We start from the raw sequence: 25,253 nt of genomic DNA, 5'->3' as shown, positions 1-25,253 counted from the left end.
CTGCAACACTACTATGTTAGTGTATGTTGCTACTTGCACGAGCTGCCACAGTTTCTACATGGGCAAGACTATACGTAGATTAAGGGATAGAATAGCAGAACATGTGAGGGCAATCAAATCCAAAAATCAGCACAATGCTCGATACTGGCACTGTATAAACTGCACTAACTTTAACAAGTTTCTCTTTTTTGTAATAGACAAGGTGCTACCATGTGAAAGGAGAGGGTATGAGAAATTAAAAGTAGAAATTTTGGAGGTAAAATGGCAAATTGGGCTTGATGCCACATCCCCCAGGCTTATATGACAACATTACAGTTTTACCCATTTTAATAAAAAGGGCAAAGATTGTTTAAATTAATTCATTAACTGCATTTTACTTCTTGACATTCCAATAACACATCTATTACACATATATAATATATGTGCTTTTAATCATATGGTTATATAAGCTGTAAAAGTGTTATTTTATGTTTTCTGGAGAAAACTAAAGGTTTTATTTACCCTTATTAACTGTGTGTTTTTTTATAAAAAAAAAATAATAATTCAAAGTGACATCACATGAAATGATTGGTTGGTTTTGCCTACATCACTCTATTTAAACCAAGTTGTTTGTATCCCGTGTAACTCTGAGAAAGCCATATTTTAATGGTGAAAGCGCATAGTTTATGGGACTTGCTGTTTTCTGCTTGTGTCATTAAAGTGGAATTTCTCTGCCTGTTTTGGGTTGGTTTGTTTTTTATTTTTTAGTTACCAATGTTGAAAATATGACATTGGTGATATAAGCATCAAGCACTGGTGAGTACAAAAGGTACATATGACCATAAAATTTGACAGTTAATATTGATTGCATAAAATACACATGCTAAGGAGCTGACTGCGTGTCTGGATGAGTTAATGCCTTGCTGTTGGAGGCAGATGATACTGGGTTTGAAATGTGCTTTAGGCATGAATTTTACAAGTGTGTATGTTAATTTTACATACATTTTTCTGATACTGTTGCCTTTTACCATTGTTTAGGGGTGGTGTGCATTGCTCACCATTGCACAATGATTCTTTAAAGAAAAGAAATGGTGAAAATAGGAAAGTGGTGAAATGCGGAGCAAGCAGGGGGAAAACATAGTGAAAGGAAGCCAAGAACATGCAGGAAGGGTGTAGGAAAAAACCATAGCTATCCATTTCTTCAACAGTAAAAATGGATCAGATGTATACAATATTAGCTGAATTTTGGACTGTCACCTTCAGAGACAGAGGTGACAACAATATAAACATGTTGTACAGCTGATTGGGTCAAGTGTGTCAAATAGACATGTGTGTGAAATGGAGAGATCTTTATGGGATTATTTTTTTTGGGCAGGTGTGCCCTTTTTTGTTTTGTTTTGTGAGAGAAGAATGTTGGGGAAGGGACATAGGCATGGTAAGGAAGCAATTGTTAACAGACAGAACATGCAAGACAAGATACAGGGGTGGTAAAGGACACAAGAGGGAGGTGAACACCATGGTTTGGGTGAGGGTGGGGAAATCGAGGTCTCATGGATGTTAGGATGGGTGACAGTGGGAGTCAAGTCCTCATCCAGTGGACTGTCACCACTATCCCTTCACTGTGCCAGTGGCTGCAGTGCCTGTGTGTGTCTACAACAGGTACTGTGTACCAGGAAGGAGTGAAGGTGCTCCATCCATCACAGCTGTCTATCTACTGTGCAGTGGGCAGTCCTACATACCTGGCAACTCATTCTGGGTGATAACTGTACCCCCCTCCACCACTGCTCCCAGAGGGGACCACATGCCTATCTACCAGGGCAGAGCTCCCTGAGGGCCCAGATAGTGCAGGGGAAGCAGAGGAAGTGCTGCCAGGCTGCAACTCAGATGTGCTGGGCCTTTGTGCTGTAACTGGTGGAGTGAGAGTAGGAGGCTTATGGGGACCTACCTACCCTACTGTGCTGCAGTAATAAAAAAAAATGAACATACAATTAAAAAATGCCTACCCTGTTGTGCTGTAGTAATAAAAAGCATGAACATATAATTAAAAAACATCTAGATAAAAAAATTAGACACATAAAAAATAAATAGGTGAACTAAGAAAAAAATTAAACAAATTAATAACAAAAATAAGAAAAGACAAATTATATAGCAACAAATACAAACAAAATCAGAAATAATAAATTAAAACAAAGAAATACAAAATTATACATAAGAACAACAAAATGAAAAATTAAAGAATAAAAAAAGAAGAAGAAAAGGGTGGGGTGAGAGAAAAAAAAAGGAAAACATTGCTAATTTCATAGTTAATATACAAACACTTTCTACAATTATTTCACTCTACTCTATGTTTTAATTTTAACACTGCCAACTCCTAAGAGACTTCTTTGAAGCCTACCCAGTTACTAACAGGTGGACACTATAGTACTGATCAGATAGCAGCCAACAATCATTTATGTCTGCATATATTGCACATAGGCATGCTTACACTTGACAGCAGGCCAGTCATACCAGAGCTATTGAGGTCTGAAAGTAACTTGCTATAATGATGATTATCTAACAGTATTGTATATATAATGCCGAAAACATAACGTTATTGTACACACTGTTGTATATGTGGGAACTGTGCTCTTTGAACCCACAACTGCTGACTACTGTAATACTGTACTTTCCTTTTGTACTATAGACTACTGCATGCATATTGTCCTTTTACACTTTACATATACCTGCTCACTTTTAGTTGAGAATGTGAAATGGTTGCTTTGTGATACAGAGTATGCCATGCATACTTTCTTTTACAGTTGAGATAAGCATGCTGAATTATATACAACTGTCTGAAATAACAAGTAATCTGTCTTTAAAATTACAATAACAGTAATTTATATATGCATATATACCACATGCTTCCCTCATCCTTGCCAGGTTCACTCCATGAGACTTCACATTTGAAGCCCTTTCTTCAGCAGCTGTGGAAAAGAAAAAATATACAGAATGCCATTATGAATACCTTTCTTGACTATATTCAGATATAACTTTTATTACTGGTCAGTGTATTTTATACTTACACATCTATGGAGTGTTCCCTGCTCTATATTCCCTTATCCAATGATCAGGGGTATCCCTCTTCCTCCTACAGAGGTTATCATAATGATGGCAACACTGCTCACTAGTGCGTGGGATACCTGTCACACTGGTCAAAGCCCTAGCCAAATTAGTCCAGGCCTCAGACTTGTGCTGAGAACCTGAGCAGTCCTGCTGCAATAGGCATGGGCCATGCTCCTTAACTAGGAGCCCAAAAAAACTTTGGACTCCTGAACACCCCTGCACTGCTCATGAAAGTGCACACCCTCTCCAACACCAACCATGTCTCCTAAAGATCAAGCTCAATGTCTATTGAGCATTTACCTCCAATCCACATTAAATATGTTTTCCCACCAATTGCACATATGGCACTTAGTGGAAGCACACACTATCTGTTTTTTTGCTACATTTGAAAATGCTGCACGTTGCTTGCCATTGCACAAACATGGTAAGCCAGGTTGTGTGATAGCGGCATTCAACAGTGGGCAATAAAAAAAATGAGAGAAAATGCAGTTCCAAGGATATTTGATATACAGCCACTTATGTAGCTCTGTTATTGAAATGAGATTGCAGAAATATACTTGCATCAACATAGCACACATTACACCCACAGTCATACTTTTCATAATATATGTACAATACTCATATAAATGATTAGGTAAACATAACTGACACAGTATTAGTGTCTCAGCCCTCATACATGTAAATATTAATATCAGCTACATGTCAGGTGTTATGAGTGACAGTAAATATGACGTGACATAACAACTTTAAAAGTGTATGGCATATGCAGTTTTCGAACTCAGGACCATGTGTACAGTAGCACTTGTCTGTGTTGCACTTCATTTGTATAATTTGCAATGTCAACACTGTAAAAAAATGTTTGCTCTCCATGTACTAGAATTTGTACTCTAAACCTAGACTTATCACCTATTACCGCAGGATTAGTTACATGACATCCCATATATTAGTATTCATTGTTAACTTGACGGTGCTAGCACAATGCAACCTTGCTTACCAGGTTTACACAATGCCCAGTGGTATTAACTGAATGCATCTGGTTTCTATTTTGGGCTGTCTGGGTCATGTTTGATACATTGGTAGCCCAGTCACGCAAATGAGAAAAGCATCATGCAAACATGTGAAAAACAGGAAAAATAAAATGCAGAATGCGCAAACAAGCTAAGCATCACCCAAATATGTGAAAAAAAACAGACAAATGAAAAACAATAAACTATATGAAATTAATAAATGCAGAATGACATATCTTTTGCCAGGACCCTTGTACAATTTTTCCTTACTTAAATGCATTTGAGACTCTGACAAATTTCAAACAAGGGGAAACTATTGCCATCATACCTCTCAACTGTACAGATTTCCACATAATATCCAGATTTGTGATTCATATTTTTGGTCTGTTTCTCATAAAATTTGTGGGTTAATCCTTGGGAATTGAATTCAGAAAATAATGACATACATTCGGGATTCAGATTTCATATACTTCAGAACATTCATGCTATTGCAAAACCTGTTGTTCTACATTTTAAGGTCGTAAGGGCAGTATTTATACATTGCTCCTATTTTTGGTCCTTTGTCCACCCAGTATTTATAGCTTCGCTCAGATTTTTTGCTGTAAGAGGTTGAGAGGTCTGATGGCCTTGCTGCATACAGCAACCTTACATGGAAATGCTATCCACATTCCCAAAGAGGTTTCACAGCCATAATGACATTGTTGCATGCTGCAAAGCCTTGTTTAAGTGCACTGTGCTTCATTAATATTCATTCTGTGACACTGTCACAGGCACAACCTCATGTGCATGGAAACATTCCAAGTAGACCAAACGAAAAAACAAGACCGACTTCTGAAAAGTAGATAGGTAGTGATGAGTGCCTCCAAAACCACACAGCAAACACAGCAAAGTCTTGAGTTTAAAATTGGATCCAAGTAAATAAAAATCCAAAACTTTTTTATACAAACAAGTGAGCGCTTTCGTTTATTAAAATATAAACTTCATCAGACAACTGAATAAAAACCTTGCAAGGTTTAAATAATACATACTCTTGCATTATTGGATAAAAAAATTAAGTAAAAATCATGACATCATCACCAAAAGTTTAGCACTTCTGTCCGCAGAAAAAACAACAACAAATTATACAATTGATGTGAAAGACTTGTACACTGTTATCCCATACACAGTTGGTTTGGATTGGGTTAATGAAATTTTGTTAGAGCGCAGAATCCATCAAGAGAAAATTAATGTTATCTTAGAACTGTTGGAAATAGTATTGCTAAATAACTTTTTCTCTTTTGATGGCAAATATTACCTTCAATAGACTGGTGTAGCCATGGGTTCAGCATGTGGGGGCACATTTGCCAATGCAGTAACTACGGAACAGTAATTCTACAGTCAGTTAGAAAATAAAGTAAGACTAGCTATTTTTTTTTCTGTATATGTCTGAGTCTTTCCATCTGTGTTGTTTTTAAATGTGACAGCCCACCACTGGACCAGTAATCAAGGAACCTCAATCCTCACCACTGGCAACAGTGAGGGACATACACTGAGAGGATAACAAGGTACAAACAATGTATTTCCAGATGTAACTCTCTGCATCAAGTGCAATTTCCCTTAAGAGCACATGGAGACCAGAATCAGTTCAGGGATGTTTTCTCCCTCTTTTTCCAGATCCCCAATAAGACTCTCCATTGGCACAGCTATAGGGTTGAGTTCTCAGCTGAGTGGCCAAGTCAAGACCTCCAGCACCCTCTCTGTCCAACCAGTGCTTTGTGTTCCTGTCCAAGTAGACGACACACACACTCTTTGAAGTTTGATTTATACACACACACACACACACACACACACACACACACACACACACACACACACACACACACCTGGGAATGACTGGCACAGATTTACTAGTTATGCCCATTTTTGCCCAGACTATAAGATAGTTATTACTGCCACCAGCCAACTCCTTATCAGCTACTTTAAGGCTCCTAACAAAAGGTGTCCAATCTTACTGTGCAATATTAATATTAATATTAATACAAATGGTAGTTTGACCAAGAGCAAGGCTATTAGGATTGGCCCACACAGTGTCAACAAATAAATATGCAAGTACTCTCAAAACTTAAATAACTGTACAAAGATCAGCCACAATGAAAGATTTAAATATATTTAATAATAAATAATAAAAGAACAAGACAATACTAAATATATATTCACACTGACATCAGAGTTCAAAATCATAGGAAATATTTAAAACAACATTGCAGGACAGCCTCATATAAATAAATAAAAATATCTAAACTAAGCTTTACTATATTCCTGACTGTATCTAAGAGAGTTACTATACCCTAGTTAACTTACTTAAGAGCAAGGCAAATGTGAATGGATCTTCTAGCTGTTGTCAGGTCCAGGACAGAATACAGAATGCTGTGTCCTACTAAACATTTTCTTAAATTAATATCTCAAATATTATTGCTGGGATAGCTTGCAAAATGACATAATTTCTTGTCATCTGACTCTATCCCAGGTGAAGCCCCACTGCTGGAACCTAGTAGTATCTCGTGTCTACCTGTGAAAATACATAGACCTCAAATATTTGGCAGATGCTGGAAGTCATAAAACAATTGTAGTAATAATTCACTCTGGAGACAATACAGAAAGCTTCTCAGCACAGACATTGTATCTGTGGAGGCCATAAAGTAATTTAATTTCAGCTATTTTTCTGAAGTTCGGATCCTGTATTCCAGTTTCCACTGTTAAAAATATATACATTTAAACAGTTACAATAGTGCCTGAACATTTCTGTTCTTTTCCAGCAGGGCACACTGTGGATACATTTCAAACACAAGCACTCTACAAAATATCTTCTCAACACAAACGTCTGTACAAACTTATTTTGATATACACACGGCTTACAGTTCTAATACATTTGTAACACAAGCATCTTATATAAATCATGTTGGTATTCACAAATGACATATAATTATTTACAAAATTCTAGATAGCTCTGCTGGCAGTATCTTTCTTAATCACATCTATGATTGAAACTCTTGTGTTTATTGCAACTAGATTTTTAGTATTTTTATGTTTTCCTTTTTACTATTTATTATTAAATATAGCTATACTTTTCATTGTGGCTGGTCTTTTAAAAAATATTTAACCTTTGAGAGCACTTACATTTATTTAGTGGCACTGCGGCTGCACATTCCTGAAACACTTGCTGCTCAGTTAAACACTACCATTTGTATAAGTATTACTTTTAATAAGTGTGATGTGGTACCCTGGTAAGAGCTTTAAAGTAGCTGGCTTCAGGTATTCTGGTGGCAGCAAATTTACCTTATCGTCTGGATGAAGGTGGCAGAATGGGTAAGCTGTGCCAGCCTTTCCCAGGTGTGTGTGTGTGAAAATCAAATCTCAAAGACAGTGTGTGTGATGGCTATTTTGAACAGGGAATGTGAGAGTACTGATTTCACATTGAGAGTGGTGGAGGACTTGGCTTGGAACACCGAGATAAGGACTCAGCTCTATAGTGGTCAGTAGGGAGTCTTATTTAGGCCCTGGAAGGAAGCCCAGCCCCAGGACTGGAGTGTGCATTCCCTGTGTGCTCTTAAGGGGAAATTATACTTGGTACAGAAGTCTGCATCTGAAAATACTATATGCATCTATTTTTCTTACAGTGAACATTCTCTACTGTTATCAGTGGTGAGGATTGAGGCTTCTTGATCACTGGCCCAGAGGAGGGATATCACATATTGGTGAGCAGCGGTATGGATATTAATTAAACTTTTGTAGGCTATAATCAGTTGTCACTAAAGATGTGTGTACTCAGCAGCCACAAGGTCAACATACAGAGTTTCATTTTTCACAGCAGTTTTATTTATTTATTTTTTTTGTTTAGCTTAGTTAGGGAAATTAGGCAAAGATGTCAGTAGAGAATGATAGCAAGCTGACAGTGAACTAGTTGGCTAAGGTGTGCAAATCTAAAGGACTGGTGCATGCCAACCTGACTAAAGAAGAAATGATTTCCATGTTAGTCACAGTTGCAGCATGGGCCAGCAACCAGTAAGGCAACCATTCTGGTGATGGGGATGTGCAATGCTCAGAAGCAGGACATTTCAACTTTTTTCTCTGAGGACTTGAAAACCTGTCTGGAGTTAAAGAGACTTGAACTGGAGGCAAAATGCATGGAAATAGAATCAGCAGAGAGACTGCAGCATTTGGAGGTCGAAGAAAATGAACAGCAGCATCAACATAAGAGGGACATGCTGACTCTTTGCCAGAGTCATGGAGGTAATGTTGAAGGGGATAACCAAATCACAGAAGTAATAAAGGTCAGTGAATTTCTTCCACAGTATACTGAAGGCGATAGTTTTGATAGTTTTATTCATATATTTGAAAGCATAAGTAAACAGTATGATGTTGACCAAAGGCTCTGGGCACTGTTCCTATTCCCCTTACTCCATGGTAAAACTGCAACTGCTGTTTCTAAATTGCCTGATACTGATTGTTTAAACTGTGACAAGGTTACAGAATGTTTATTGGAATGTTATATGGTAACACCTGAAGCTTACAAAAAAAATTCATGAGCATAGAGGTAGCGTAGCTGAAAGTGTGTGTATAATTATATTGCTGAGCTAAGCACTTATTTTCATAGGTGGGTGAGTGGGTGTCAGGTAACCACTTTTGAAAGGCTGGTAGAACTTTTGGTGAGGGAGCAAGACATTATCACTTTGCCTGAGAATATGAGAATCTGGTTGGCAGACTGGGAGTCTAACTCTGCAGATGAGCTTGGGAGAAAAGAGGATCTCTACTTGGCAAGCAGGGCAGGCACCACTGCACAAGAAGGGAATACTCAGTGCTGCACATGGATATAAGGGAACCCATGGTGGGCATATTAAACCACCCCATAAGAGTGCACCAGTAAAAGTGAAAGCAAAGCCACTAGTTCATGTACATGGCCAGGAGCAGGGTTTAGATGTTTTAATTGTAACCAGAAGGGCCATGTAGCATGCAACTGTCCACTGAAGCAAGATGGGGAACAACAGGTAATGGGGCCAGCAAGTGAGAATAACAGCATACCAGTGGAAAGCTGTCTGGAGAAAACAGGGGTACCAAACTATTACTGGGGTTTGTATCCTATCTTAGTGGATGGAAAACAGGACACTGCCAAGACAGACACAGTCTCTGACATAACCATTGTAAAGCCTGCAGTGGTTAAAGAGGAACACTACTTGCTTGACAGTCCACTCCAGTCAGAGCTTTAGGAGGGATCCCATTCCATGTACCTTTGGCCAAGGATCACCTTGACTGGAAGGGTGGAAGAAGAAGGAAGCAAGTAGGTGTGCTTGAGGATATACCTGCTGATGTCTTGATAGGAGATGATTTTGATAATTCAGTACACTATGTGCATGCAGTCAGGCTTGGGGAGAGGCATGTGGAGTTGGTAGCCTGGGGGACACCAAGACAGACCCCACACCTGAAGCTGGGGCTACTAATGTGGCTATTTCAGGAAGGGAGCTACCCTGTAGCAGTGAGCCTCGAGGTGGGCCAGAGCTGCTGATAGTTACTGATGTTCCCTTGGACAGGGTGACTGCAAGAGCAGAGGTGGGTGGCAGTACCCAAGCTGACATTGAAGCACCATTGTCAGAGGATACCAGACTTCCTGTGGAAGGGAAGCTGGGAACAGTCACAAACGTAGAGTTGAGACAGGCTCAGCTCTCAGACCCTACATTATGAGGCTAGAGAGAGGTAGCTAAGAAGGCACCTGATTCTCAAGGAAAAGGAGAGTCTATATACTGGAAAAAAGGGTTACTGTATAGAGAGTAGACCCCTGAGGGAGGCCTAGAGAGTAAGGTAATATAGCAGTTGGTAGTGCCCAGAGCCTACGATGCGGCACTTCTAGCTATAGCCCATGACATTCTTTTTGCAGGTCATATGGGCATAAAGCATACCAGAAGATGTATTATACAGAACTCTTACTGGCCTGGGATTGCAATGGATGTAACAGGGAACTGCAGAACCTGTGAACAGTGCCAAAAAGTAGGTAAGACACGAGACAAGGTCAAACCTCCTTTGATGCCTTTGACTGTGATTGAGGAGCCATTTCAGAGGGTAGCTCTGGATATTGTGGGGCCTCTGAGTACCCCAAATTCCACAGAGGAAATATATCCTAGTGGTAGTGGATTATGCTACTTGATATCCTAAGCTGGTAGCTCTGTCCTCCATCAAGGCAGGGAAGGTGGCAAATGCTTTGTTAGTTATTTTCAGCAGGATAGGTTTCCCAAGAGAAATACTGACTGGCAGAGGTGCCACTTTCATACCAGACCTGCTAACTTATCTGTGGAAGTGCTGTGGGGTAAAACACCTAAAGACTACCCCTACCACTCCCAGACTAATGATCTTGCGAATAGATTAAACTCTATACTGAAGTCCATGCTAAGGGCATTTGAAGACCATTTTATGAGCGAGTAGGACAAATATTTTCTCCATCTGCTGTTTGCATACAGAGAGATACCACAAGAATCCACACGTTTTCACCTTTGAGTTGCTGTAGGGGCATAGAGTGAGGGGGCCATTGGATTTGATTCATGATGAGTGGGAGGGTGACTGTGAACTCCACAAGGAGTCTGTTGGGGCATATTTCCTAAACCAGAGGACAAGGCTTAGGGTGCTCATGGGCTTGGCCCAGGAGAATCTGTCAGGAGCCCATCAGCAAAAAAAGATCTGGTATGTCAAGAATGCTCAAGCCCTAGAGTATGCTGTGGGACAGCAGAGTATGGTGCTCTTTCCTGTCAGACACAAAAAGCTGCAAGCAGCTTGGGAAGGACACTTCAAAGTGCTAAGGAAGGTTAGTAATGGTAACTGCATGTAGTACTACTAGCAAGGAGGCAGTGGTGCAAACTGTACCATGTTAACATGATGAAGCCTTACCATGATAGGGAGGCCCTTGTGTTGAGTATTTGCAGTGGATGGCAGGAGGAGTCTGATGGCAATTTGGTGACTGATTTCCTCAGTGAGGCTTGGACTGACACATCCATGGAAGTAGTAGCAATGTCCAAGCAGCTATCCCCTACCCAAGTTCAAGAAATCTGAGCAGTGTTACAGGAGTCTGGGGCATGTTCAATGGGAAACCTGGGTGCACAAACCTGGTGCAGTACCATGTGGATACAGGACCCCAACGATCTATCAAGAAGGCCCATTACAGGGTGCCTGAGTGAGTCAGACAGGCTCTGAGAGAGGAGATTCAGGAAATATTGAAACTGGAAGCAATCCAGGAGTCAAGTGATCCCTGGGCCTCCTCAGTTGTGCTGGTACCAAAAAAGGATAGCAGCACCAAGTTCTGTATGGATTAGAGAAAACTAAACAGTCACATAGTCAGATGCTTACCCAATGCCAAGAACAGATGAAGCCTTAGAGAAGCTGGGTGGGCTAAGTATCTGACCAAGGGCTACTGGTAGATGTCCTTGACTGCCACCACTAGAGAGAGCGGTCAACCTTTGTGACTCCTTTTGGATTATATGAGTTCATGCAGATGCCCTTTGAGATGATAAATGCCACAGCAACCTTCAAGAGGCTGGTAGATAATATCCTAGCAGGTGCAGGAAATTATGTCCTTGATTTCCTGGACAATATTACCATCTACAGCCATTCTGGCAAGAGCATCTTCAGCATGTCAGGGAACTCCTGGGCAGGCTGTAAAGGGCAGGGTTCACCATTATGCCCAGTAAATTTCAGGTAGGTATGGCAGAGGTCTCCCACCTGGGACATAGAGTGGATCAGTCCAGAACCTGCCAAAGTGGAAGCTATTCAGGTATGGCCTGCCTCTGTTACCAAAAAGCATTCGAGGGCATTCTTTGGGACAGCGGGGTGCTATAGAAAGTTCTTTCCCAATTATAGTGCAAAAGCTGCTCCACTCACAGTCCTGATGAGGAAAAACAGGCCAGATAAGGTTGCATGGATCCCAGCCTGTGAGCAGACATTCCAAAAGCTTAAGGGGTTTTGGGAAGACCATCTGTTTTAGCCAGTCCAAATTACAGCAATAACTTTGTTGTGCAGGTGGATGCTTCAAACCATGGGTGGTGCCTGTACTCAGCCAGGTTTCTTCAGAGAGAGAAGAGCACCCTGTTGAAAATCTTAGCTGTAGACTCCAACGCATGAAGGAATGTTATGCACCTGTAGAAACAGAATGTCTAGCCATAGTATGGGCAGTGCAAAACCTTCAGCCCTATCTGAATGGAAGGAAATTCACTGTGGTTACAGAGAACAATCCCTTAACATGGCTACATTGAGCCAGCCAGCAAAATGCCAAGTTATTAAAGTGGAGCCTAGGATTTCAGGCATATGACATGTCAGTGCAGCATCATAGTGGGGTCAACAATGCCAAGGCAGATGGGCTGTCAAGGGTATGGGTTAATGTGTTCTCAGAGAGGTTCATTTCTCTCAAGCAATATTTCTCTATGGTCACTTGAAAAATTAGCTTGAGTCTTCAAAGAAGGAGAGATGTGATGATGTGAGGTAGTGCCAGCTGTGCCAGGGGGAGTAGGGCAGTGCATGTGTACCATATGCCAGCATAGCTAGCTGAAGTTGTGTAAAGAATTATATGTCATTTGAATATCAAACTGATTTGTACAGATGCATGTGTTAAAATGTATTTGTAAGTTGCGTGTGTTAAAAATGTATCAGCAGTGGGTCTTGCTGGACGGAAAAGAAATATGCAAGTATGTCAGACTGCATTATTGCAACTAAGGAAATATATATAATATATATATATATATATATATATATATATATATATATATATATATATATATATATTTATATATATATATATATATATTATATATATATATATATATATATATATATATATATATTTTTTTTTTTTTAACAGAGAATACTGGAAGGAAAGGGGTTTAGCTCAGCCCAGCTAACCTTAAGAAAAATAGAAATTAAATGACTTGGTTTAGGCAACGAATATTTTATCTCACAGGTCTGAATGCAACCAAAGATGCAATGTCTGTGAAAAGCCTGGGATGGAATCTTCATCTTTTGTCCTTGAGGTGAACTAATTGCTACCCTGGAGTGTTAGAGAATGGCTTGTTAGTCTCTGCAGGAAGGGTGGAAGTGCTGGAATTGTTTTACAGTTTCCAAATGCTATAATAAACCTTAGCTAAAGTTCTATGTGCGTATTGTGACACATCAGCGCCAGATCCTGGCTCAGTTTCTAGAGAGAGGGTAGTGTGGCAACCACAGAGTCAGGTGGCCAGGTGTGATATCATTCTTTAGCCAGCACTGAAATTGCATTTGAATACTAGTGAGAGATGTGAGGGGTGCATTCTGTTTTTGGACCTGACAAGACACTCATCCCCCTTCATCTTGCCATGATTTAGTAGGTAACTAAGGAATGGTAATTCTACAGTCAGTTAGAAAATATAGTGAGACTAGCTAAAAGTAATTTTTTTTTTCCTGTATCTGTCTGAGTCTTTCCATCTGTGCTTTTTTATATATTTCCTGTGATTGAAATTCTGGTGTTTAATGTAAATAGGTATTCAATATTTTCTTGTTTTCTTTTTTACTATTTATTATTAAATACATCTATACCTTTTATTGTGGCTGGTTGTTTAGAAAACATTTAACCTTTGAGAGCACTTACATTTATTTAGTGGCACTGTGGCTTCACGTTCCTGAAAGCCTTGCTGCTCGGTTAAACACTACCATTTGTATAAGTATTAATTTTACTAAGTGTAATTGGGTACCCTTGTAAAAACCTTAAAGAAGCTGGCTTTAGGTGTTCTGGTGGCAGTGAATCTACCTTATAGTCTGGGTGGAAGTGGCAGAGCAGATAAGCTGTGCCAGCCTTTCCTAGGTGGGTGGGTGTGTGAAAATCAAAAGAGGAAAGAGAGTGTTTCTGATAGCTACTTTGAACAGGGACATTGAGAGCACTGATTTCACAGAGGGGGTGGTGGAGGACTTGGATTGTAACATTTGGCTAAAGACTCAGCTCTAAAGTGTTCAGTGGGGAGTCTTATTTGGGGCCTGGAGAGGAATCCCAGCTCAAGGGCTGGAGTGTGCATTCCATATGTGCTCTTTAGCGAAACTGTATTTGGTGCAAGAGGTCTGCATCTGAAAATACTGTGTGTGTGTGTGTGTGTGTGTGTGTGTGTGTGTGTGTGTGTGTGTGTGTGTGTGTGTGTGTGTGTCTGTTTTTCTCACATTCAATGTTCCCCACTGTTGCCACTGGTGAGGACTGAAGATCATTGATCATTGGCCCGGAGGTGGGACATCACACTAACTATGGGTAAAAATCTAGCATTATTGTCACGCCGAGACAAATAGGGTTAAAAATAAACAAGTGTCTTGCTGTCTGCAACTGTTTTGTTTTGTTTTCAGGTATAATACTTGACTGTACTTGACTGAAATATAAAGCTGTATGTGCAATGCAATGCATACAATGGCATATTTTGTTGGAGTATTTTTTTTAATCATGATCCATGTACATTTTTTTCTGTTTTACTATTATTTTGAAGAAGCTAATGTGTTTCTCTCAGTTTTTATGAGTTGAAATGACTCAACAGGAATGATTCCTGAGTGGGATGGCTTGATGCTGTTCATGAAAGGTGCCACCAGTGAAGCGTGGCTGTGGACAAATCACATGTAGTTTTTACATTTTTGCAGACATATAATATGTATACACACACACACACACACACACACACACACACACACACACACACACACCCACACACACACACACACACATACACACATACACACACACACACACACACACACACACACACACATATGGTAAAAGAGGACATTTTAGCATTATTCCTTGAAGTGCTGGTATGTATCGTACAGGCATACTACTTTTACATAATCTTCTGGATGTTAAATGTTATAAACTGCATGTTCAGAGATAATCACAGTTTTCCCAGGCTCAGTCACCCAAGTTGCACTGTGTTTGCATGCATCAAGCTGTGACCGTCCTTGTTCTGCACAGCATTGCAATATCAAATATGTGATTGTTAATATAAACAAGTTGTGTAAACTCAGAATGTGCTAATGCTTCACAAAATGAAAGTGAACATTTTCCATTAGCTTTCTGTTATTTTATAGAAGTACATTCTGTATAAATCCTTTCTCATATCTATAATATTAAAAGGGGTAAAAGAAGGTTCATTTATCTAACTCTTTTACAATAATGAATTTCATCTTCCAAGCTATTATATATCACATAGAGAAACCAAAACCTGTGTTCATTTTAAATATTGCCTATTATTTTACAAAATTACACCTTTGCCAATTGTCTACAGCAAAGGTTTCTACAATCATACAATGTAACATTAACAGGGCTAAATTAACTTGCCTCCTTAGCCAGGTCTTTATCATTTGATGTCCACTGCAGTTCCTCAAACTAGCCTACCAACTCAAAGTTCAGGAACAAAAAAAAAAAAAAAAAAAAACGCTTTTCTCAAAGTTAAAGACAAAAAAGCTCTTCTACTCTGAAACTTGCTGCAATCACCCTCACCTTAGTCAAGGTTGTACTTACCTCAACAGAGTTAGCTAAAGAAATTCACTTTCCAAAGTTATCATATGCATAAATTTTGCTGTCACAGCTACCAAGTCCTTTGTGATCTCATTTCTTGTTCAAAGATTTCTGTACACTGGAAATGCAAGAATTCACAATTAACTCTTTACAATTTATTTTACTCTGAAACACACTGCCATAAAATCATTAAAACAAATTTTAACCTGCAAGCACACTTTATCTTCAATATAATTGTAAAGCAAAATGTTGCTATGATGAGTTCTGAGGTGATGAGATTATAGTGGGATTCTGCTCCTAATTCCTGATCCTGTTGACTATGTTTGCAGTGAAAAGTACAGTTCCAGGAAAAAGCAATTTTCTTTTGTGGTTATTTGGCAACATTGTTATACTGTTTTTATGGTGATTAGCCACAGATATGTTTTTCTTGCTATTATTCATTTGAAACAGATGCATTTTAGCTAAAGTATAATAGTGTATACTTAAGACTCCCCATCATAGCTTTTCTCAGTAACATTGCAGTGTTCCATAGTTAGGCAGTTTCAATGGTTTAAGTTGCCATTGTGCGGTACAAACACACACACACACACACACACACACACACACACACACGGCATACACATATAAAGACAATGTAGAGCATCAACAGTTCATTTATGGCATGTCTTTGAAATGTGAGACTGAAATAGTGCAGTCAGCTAAATCTCATGCTGACCTGGAGAAGATATGTAGATCTCACACAGAAGTCATGCCAGCCAAGAGCCAAACTGAAAATCCAAGCCTGGTGAGGCAGCAATGTGTGTAGTGCTGTGGCATGATGCCATCATCCATGATGAGATACTATGTATTATGCAGACATAACTATTCAGATTACATAGTTATTGTCAAGTGCAAATGCACTGAAAGTCCATTTTGCTGCATCCCCCTTGAAATAAATACATTTTGCAGGAACTGGAGCATCCCAAACTCTCAAATACCACAATTTATGGGTTTCTGTCCTAACCTCCTTACTAATATAAACATCTTGCAGGACAACAACACATCTGATGTTGTAAATCTTCATTCTTTCCTTACAATTAGGATTTTGGTTCCGTCATCGGAACCGACATGGCCCATTCACAAGCCCACACCAGCCAAAAAGCTCTCAAACTAAATCCTACCCATAGTACCCTTCTTCCAGTCTCTTCAGATCTTGTTTGCCGCATTTCCTACAAGATGTGTCAAGCCAGCGCTCTCAAAGCTAAGTGTTTTTCAGTATCTAAAACTCTTTAAAATTCCTTAAAAGTTCTTAAATATTTCCTTGGTAGTTGTTCTCTTTTTCGCTAATCTTCCTTCCTTCTACCTTTCTTCCTCTTCTTTCTGATGGTATTTAAAAAAAAACAAAATAATAATAATAATATATATATATATATATCTTCCTGTACCTTTCTTTACTGTGTAGAACTTGTAGTATAGTGTTTAACATGCTGTCACTGTTGTTTAGTCTCTTAGCATTTGATATTGATAAAAATGCTCAACTCTGACAACCACACCTGGTGTGTATATTGTATGGGTGTCAATCATTTACAGGTACCATGTGACATCGGTGGAAACTTTAGTTCCCGCACCCTTGCAGAATGCAAGAATAAACTTATTCTTAAAGGCCTACTAAAGACCCATTTTTTTGGAGGCCCTCTCTGAATCAGAGGTCTTACCACCTCCGTCCAAAGAAAAATCTCTCTCTAAGAAAAAGAGAAACCACTCGGTTCCAGTCTTTCCCTCCTCTACTGAACCGAAGTGGCCCATACTTACTTTGGCGCCATAGGCACAGACCTCTTCCAACATGACTTCTTCAGCACCAGGGAATCAAACAATCCCCTTGACGCCATCAACAACCTTGAAACAAAGTCCCTTTGCTGTGACGGTATCAGTACTGACCCCAGTTAAGGTACTGATTACCTTCATGGTTCCATCCTTGGTGCCTAAGACCAAATATTTACCAAGACAAGATATTCTCCTAGTTATGATCCATTCCTAGGGCAGCAGTACAGCCCTTTTCTCGGCAGACTGGATTTCCCCTCAGCAGCATCTATCAGATCCACCAGGAGACTGTCAAAAACAGATGTAGTGAGGCTTGTCAATCAGCTCCTAACAGCTAGAGGTCTACTAACTCCTGCCTACCTGGAGCTAAAGCCCTTTCAGTTTATTCCCCTGTTTATCCTCCTCTGACTTCCACCCAGACCTTGGAGCCCTCGGTACCGATGCTCTCCCCGGTAACCTCTGCTACGGTTCAGATGATAACGCCTTCCTTCTCAGCACCAGAATCCCTTTGCACCATGCTCCAGTCAGAGCTGGTCCATCCCTGGCATAGTGACCCCTAGTTTGGTGCCAATTTTTTCTATGGTGCCATCTATGGCTGCGGTGGCTCTGACAGTTTCCATTCCTTTCAGGGCTCCTATCCTGGGGGCAGGCTCATCGGGGTGGGGTGTGACACTGGTTCCAAGGTTGTCCTTCTCAGTTCTGTGCTCCCATTCCTCTTCAGGCAGACCTGCTTTCCAGGTGATGGAGAAGACCATTGCTTCTGCAAGCATACAGTTGGCACTCAAGGCATTGGAACCACTCCCTCCCTCTAGTATGCAGCTGACACAGCCTCTGACACAATGACTTCAAGCATGGGAACAGCAAGATTCCCTGCCTAAGGGAACCCTCTCTAAAGGATTCTCTTCAGAAGAGCTCACCAAAGAGCCAGCCTGGAAGAAAGAATGCAAGAGTATGCACTTAGATTCCCTGAAGGAATCTGTCACTGAAGATACTGACTACAATGAGGGAGAAGGGTCCCCATGGTCTACACCAAAAGAAGTCTCATTTGGAGACATTCTCAAGATCCTTAAGCAGAAGGGAGACTGGAAGTCCTCCACCCTTCTTCAGAGTCAGTATTCTTGCCAGCTTTCCATGTTCAACCATCTACTTCCTTGGTGACCCCACCTGCAGATGAGTTAATTAAACTTATCATGCAGCATGTCTGGAAGGATCCAGACAATATCGAACCAATTCCTTGGAAGCCTGACAAAATTCTTTCACCCCTAGATGAACAGCCTCACTGGTCCAAGCATCTAGTCATGGATTCCATGGTCATGGAAGCAGCCACAAAAACAGAACTTGCAGAGGATAGTTCAGCTGCCCATCCTCCGAACAGGGAGTCGCGGGCTTTGGACAGACTAGGGAGTGAAACTTTTCTTCAGCGACCTTTGCCATTTGGTACCTGAATTATATGCCACATTTTATGCGCCTCCAAAAAGATTTGATTTCAGAACTCTCAGCCTCTTTGGCGGGGACACTGCTTGATGAGGTATGAGATAACGTTGCCTCTCAGCTTGCTACCCTTGAGTCCTCACCTTCCTGACCAGGAGTCTGTTGATTTAGGCAATCTCATACACTCAAGGCCTTGCTCTAGAGCTAGGAATTATGATCAACCTGGGCAAATCAAACCTACTACCAACTCAAACCTTGGAATTCATTGGGGCACTCTTCAACACAATATCATGCCAAGCTGCTCTACCTACTCACAGGCTTCTAAAGATAAGAACACAGATCCAGCCTCTCCTACCTCAGCAATTTGTCCCAGCACATCTAGTACTGCAACTGTTGAGTTCCTTGGCAGTGACCATCACTAATACCTCTGGCAAGGTTACATATGAGACTCCTACAATTGCTCCTATCTTCCCAGTGGTTACTCCTATCCAATCCAATGTCACACCCAATATACGTAACAAATCACTGCAAGGATGATCTGTCCTGGTGGATGAAGTCAGAAGAGAACCTGTGGTGCTGACTGTTTTCTCCCTCCATCCCAGGGCCACAGTGATCACAGACACTTCCCTTTTAGAGATGGGGGGAATTACCAAGAGAAGAAACAAAAAAATAACCACAGCCAAAGCACAAGGCCGAAGTTTTAATCCAAATACATCCAAATTCACTTAATCCAAATACATCCAAATTCACTTAATCCAAATACATCCAAATTCACTTGATTACCAAGAGAAGACTTTCCAAGGCACTTGGTCACCCATAAAGGCCAACCTGCACATAAATGTCCTGGAACTGAGGATGGTCCTCTTAGCGTTGCAAGCATTCCATACTTCCCTCCCTTCCGGGACAATTGCAATATAATGGGGCAACATGTCAGTTGTCTGGTACATCAACAAACAAGGTGGAACCAGGTCATACCCCTTATGTTGGGAAGCCATGAGAATATGGCATTGGGTGAAAGCTTCCGACTGTTTTCTCAAAGCAATGCACATTCCTGGGAGTTCCAACCTAATCGCAGACAATTTGACCAGGAACATCCTGATGCCTCACAAGTGGTCTTTCAACCCACCAGTAGCAACTCAAATCTTTCATTGCTGGGGCACGCCTTGCTGAGATCTATTTGCATCCCCCCTCAACTACAAGTGCAGAAGCTTCTTTGCCCTAATTCCCCCTCAGGGAGAGTCACCGAGATATGCTCTGACTCATGATTGACCCCCATGTCTACTATATGCCTTTCCCCCTTTCCCCTCATCCCACAGTTCCTGAAGAAAGCTCAACAGTTGGAAAGCACAGTCATCCTTATTGCCCCCTATTGACCCCACCAAGTCTAGTTCCCCTTCCTTTGGCCTCATCTCGTTCACCAGCCATGGACCTTTGACCTATTTCTGGGACTTCTCACTCACCCGCAAGGACTGGTTCACCCCAACCTGCACAGCCTCAAGCTCAGAGTTTGGTATCTCCACTTCCAGTGATTGCCAGGCAAACTGATTTATCCTCTCCTGTCCATAAAGTCCTTCTGGCTTCACACAAACCATCCAACAGGAAAATCTACTACAGCAAATGGACAAGGTTTTCTCTTTGGGCCAAAGAACAAAAGATTGATGCCTTCTCATCACCTATTCGCAAGATTTTAGAATACCTCACTACCTTATTACACACAGGAGCCTCAGCATCTACCATTATGGTACACTTAGCAGCTGTTGTTAACTTTCATAATGAGATCAACAACTCTGCAATTATGTCCCACCAACTCTGTAAGACTTTTATGAAAGGTGTCTTGCATAAACCTCCCTTTAAACCTCCAACAGAACCTTGGAATTTAACTCTAGTTCTAATCCTGACAGGTTCACCCTTTAAGCCTTCAAATTTGTGTGACATTAAATTCTTATCCTGGAAGACCCTACTTTTAGTTACTCTCACTTCATTCAGGAGAGTGTCTGAATTGTAGGCCTTGAGTGTCAAAAAAAATACATGATTTTCCACAAGGAAAGGGTTTAACTCTGTACTAATCCTTCTTTCCTACCCAAAGTTATCCCAGAGTCTTCTATTAATCAGTCCATTGATTTACCTGTATTCTTTTCCCATTATTCTAATGAAGGGGAATATATACTACATACACTAGATGTGCATAGACAACTTCATTTTCATTTGGACAGAACAAAATCATTCAGAAAATCTGATCATCTATTTGTTGCCTTCTCAGGTCCCAGACTGGGCAAAGCTGTATCCAAAGTGACTGTCGAAATGGCTTAGGAATGCTGTCACTTTCATCCATCTACAAAAAAAAGTACCCTTGTCTCTGAAAGTCTAGGCTCATTCTACTAGATCAATCACAGCTTTAGTGGCCTTTCACTCTAGAGTTTCCATGGACAATATTTTTGCAGCAGCAACTTGGACAAGACCGCATACATTTATCACTCATTACAAATTGGATATGGCCTCCAGGGGAAGATCATCCTTTGGTTCGATGGTTCTCAGGAATATCCTTCCATAGGGCCACCCAGGACACAAGTAGCTGGAGATTCAGTCCTAATTGTAAGGAATGAATGAAGATTTACAACATCAGATAAAGAACTTATGTCTTACCATAACATTCCATCTGTGTTGTAGATCTTCATTCATTCCTTACTCCCCACCCTCCTTCCTCCTGGTGGACTGTGGGGTCCCGTTATATGCTAGGGTATCTGATCAGACAGGGTCTCCAATTTGTCTATCTGTCCTTCTTTTTAAAACCTTTGTGCCGGGCAGAGAAACTCAATCTGAAGAGACTGGAAGAGGGGCACTATAGGTAGGATTTAGCTTGAGAGCTTTTTGGCTGGCGCAGACTTGTGATGGGTCGTGTTGGTTCAGAGGACAGAACCAAAGTCCTAATAGTAAGGAATGAATGAAGATCTACAACACAGATGGAACATTATGGTAAGACATAACTTCTTTTTCTGCAAATGTGGCAAACTAAAAAAATTGACTTTCAGCAAGTTAGTCCTCAATTTAAATGATTGTTGCCAACAATTTCAGCTATAATGATGCTATAGATTGTCTCTAATATCATTGAAATGTGTCTGTTAACCACATACAACATGTTTAGTGGTTACTTAATTATGATAGCCACATAGCAGGACTACATTATATGAATAAATAAATACACAAACTGTTCTGTAGCCAAAGACTTCTATCAGTTTTAACATACATTTTCTTTACCTGTGTACTTTGTCTGTGTTTGTAACTTGACATAAAAATAATGTTGTCATTTTATTTTGCATTGAAGGTCCAAGAATATGTCTGGGTGAGAATCTTGCTCGGATGGAGCTCTTCCTCATCTTCATCAATCTACTGAAGAAGTTTGAGTTCATCTGGCCTGAGTGTAACACCCCACCAGACCTTTCACCCACATTTGGGACTGTGAATTCACCACAATCATTTAAAATGCAACTAAGGCAGCGAGAGGCCTGAAAGTAACAAAAAAAAAAAAAAAAAAAAAAAAAAGGATTCTAAAACTGGAAGCTGCCAGAAGAGTTTATCATTTGATTATGGAGTGGGCTTTTGTAGCTATACATGAATGATTCATAAACAGAATCATGAATGTGATAGCATTTTTTTTTTCTAATACTTTTCTCTCAGATAAAACCCTCACTCTGGACTCATTTAACTAAATCTGCTACCTGCAATTATACTTTCAGCAGTCACCCAAGCTAAACCTCTCTAACATACTCTTAAACAATTAAAGTAATACTGCTTTGTTTGTGTCATGGCATCATCATGGCTCACAACACTCCTTCTGTACCTAATCTCACAAATACTCCCAACTTTACTCTCTCTGTCCTTCTTTTAATGCACTTAATACCACCTCTATACTTTACCACTCTTATGACTATCCATTGTCTACCTGGACCTCATTGCTTCTATTGACTTTACTCTTGCCTCAACTAATTACTCCTGTTTTTCAGAGTCTATAAATATTTTAATGTCATAAAATGTTATGTTCAGTTTTGAGTTTAAATTATAATTGCTGTTATTCTAACACTATTTGCTTAGAATGGTCTATTCATCTGTAGCCCATTTGCCTTAATTGTTGCCTATATCCCATTCAGTGTTATAAACCTGTATGTATATAACTGTTAAGTCTGTATTTTCTTGTATTTTGCTGTAAATTATAACGTTTGGTTAATTTACCCCATGGCTGGGTCTGACAAAAGTCCTATGGGTTCAGTGCCCTATCCCAGAAAAAAAAAATCATGCAAACAACAAGAAACTAGTCAATCAATAAATAAAGAAATTAAGAGCTGTACCATATGTTTTAATTTTTTTTAACTTTTGTCACCTTCGTAAAGAAGACGATGCAGTTATGCATTTTTATACAAGCATCACTCAAAATTCAGAAATACTGCTGTTGCTCAGAATATGACTATTTAATCTTGTTCAAAGAAAGTATCCTCTTAAATAAAAACTAAATAATTTGCTTTGTTGCCATAAGTATCAAAATGCTATGAAGGTTCACCTTAGGCAGATCATAAGAGCTAGAAATCAAGGCTAAATATCAGGTTTTATAGACTGGTCATAAACTGCATTTTTTTATGGTTATTTACTTTATATTTTATTTATTTATTTGTTTATTTATTTATTTTATTACATCTGTTTACTGGCAAAGTCCACTTGGCCTAAAGAGCCCATTTCCAGTGGATGCCTGGGGAGAAAAGCTCCAAGGACATAGATACAGAAAAATATAAACATTGTGCCAAATTCAATAAATGAAAATCTCTGTGTCAGAATAGTGTAGCAGCTTTTGCACAGAATATAGCCACCGAGCGATCCAGTAAACAAGGCTGGAGGCATGCACGAGCCTGCCAGCACTATTCTGACATGAACACCACTGAACAATGCTAATTACCTCATTTGCTGGTGAAAACCATGCAAATGAGGTGAATTAATGATTTAGTAAGTAGGCAGGCATCCATGTCAGAGTAGTGTCCATTGCAGAAATGTTTTTGGTTACTAACCGTGTACATTTCTGCAAAAATCAAAACAGGGGCATGACAGCTCAAAGTAAAGCATGTATTATGACTAATAGGCATGCCAATGGCCAAAAATATGACCATTGGCATGGAAAACAGTTGCAAAATTATAAAAATAAAAGTTTATTATTTTGCCCAATTTCAGCCATTTCAGCATAGTGAAGTGGTGTGCAAATGAGATTGTGCAGAAAATTGAAAAAAATGTAAAAATTCAATTTTAAGTGAAATCTGCATTTTGCCATTATAGTGGGTAGCATGCAGAAGCAAAACAATAACATGTAACACTGGTTGCTAAGGAGAAAGGCTCTGCTGTAGTGGTGTAGCAAGGGACTAAGGCAGTGGGTTATGCAAATGAGCTCAATTTACTGAATAGCAAAATGGAAGATGGTGTTTGCCTGCACCTAACTGTGTAGGAGTTATAATGCTGCAGTGTAAGCAGGAGAAGCAACTGACACGTAAAGGAGTTGTGTCATGCTTGGTGTAAGCACATTGGAGCTCTGCTGCCTCTATTTGCACTCAGCTAAGCAAGGGGGTGTGTCTGAGCTAGTTCATGAAATGCTGAGTGTGTTCACATACCTAGGAGAGTCCTTTCTGCTCAAAAGTGTTTACTATAGCTGCAGGCTTTGTGCAATGTGCCTTGGGGGTTAAACACAAGGGAAATAATGAAAAAAGAACAAGAACATGAACTAACAGAAGTATTTACATTTGAGCAGCGGGTGTGCGCGGCGCACTGTGGGCTTAGAAGGGGCAGAAATGGGAAGAAAAAAAATGTGAAATAGCAGAATAAAGGCACTCAAGTACTAATAATATAGCTAGCAGGTGGAAAGTATCTCAGTCAGCCAATCACACGGGCAGCATTTGCAGCACACCAGTATAAACTATGCAGACACCTTTCAGTCTGTTTATTTCCCCACAAACTCTGCACCATTGGTGTACACACTCGGGGGAATTTTAACTGACAAAATGTTAGGGACTGCTGTTGCTTTGATACAGCATTACATGCTAGAGGCTGAGGGCAGTGAGGAGGATAATGCTGACAACCATTCCAGACTGAGGAAGAGGAGAAGAGCATTCAGACCCAGGGTAACCTACCAGGGGCTACATGATCTGGAGATATTAGAGTGTTACAGGGTGGACAGGGACTTACTTCAGCAACTCTGTGAGCTGTGCCAGCCTTACCTCAGACCCAGAGCCAACAGAAGGGAACCCATTCTAGTTGAAAGAAAGGTATGTGTAGCCTTAAGAATACTACTTACAGGTACCTTCCAAAGACCTACTGGGAAACACCATGGGGTCTCACAGACATCTGCATCCAGAGTACTCCACCAGTTCCTGGATGTC

At 40.2% G+C, this 25,253-nt stretch overlaps 1 protein-coding gene across 2 annotated transcripts in view; it reads left to right on the top strand.

Annotated features, from left to right (window-relative positions):
• LOC122809631 (cytochrome P450 2J6-like) overlaps positions 1 to 23,188 on the top strand; it is a 1,067,145-nt gene extending 1,043,957 nt beyond the window's left edge. Inside the window, exon 10 of one of the 2 annotated variants that reach the window (XM_044081266.1) lies at positions 22,169 to 23,188. In XM_044081266.1, coding sequence (XP_043937201.1) covers positions 22,169 to 22,353 — 185 coding nt within the window. In that variant the 3' untranslated portion in view covers positions 22,354 to 23,188. The remainder of the gene's footprint in view (positions 1 to 22,168) is intronic. The other variant, XM_044081267.1, reaches the window with a different exon arrangement.
• The last annotated feature ends 2,065 nt before the right edge of the window (positions 23,189 to 25,253 follow it).

This window comes from Protopterus annectens, chromosome 8.part0 (assembly GCF_019279795.1).
Source record: "Protopterus annectens isolate FY-2018-M chromosome 8.part0, PAN1.0, whole genome shotgun sequence".
Classification (NCBI taxonomy): Eukaryota; Metazoa; Chordata; order Ceratodontiformes; family Protopteridae; genus Protopterus; species Protopterus annectens.
The sequence above is the reverse complement of the archived record's forward strand: the minus strand, read 5'-3'. Positions and strand labels throughout refer to the sequence as shown.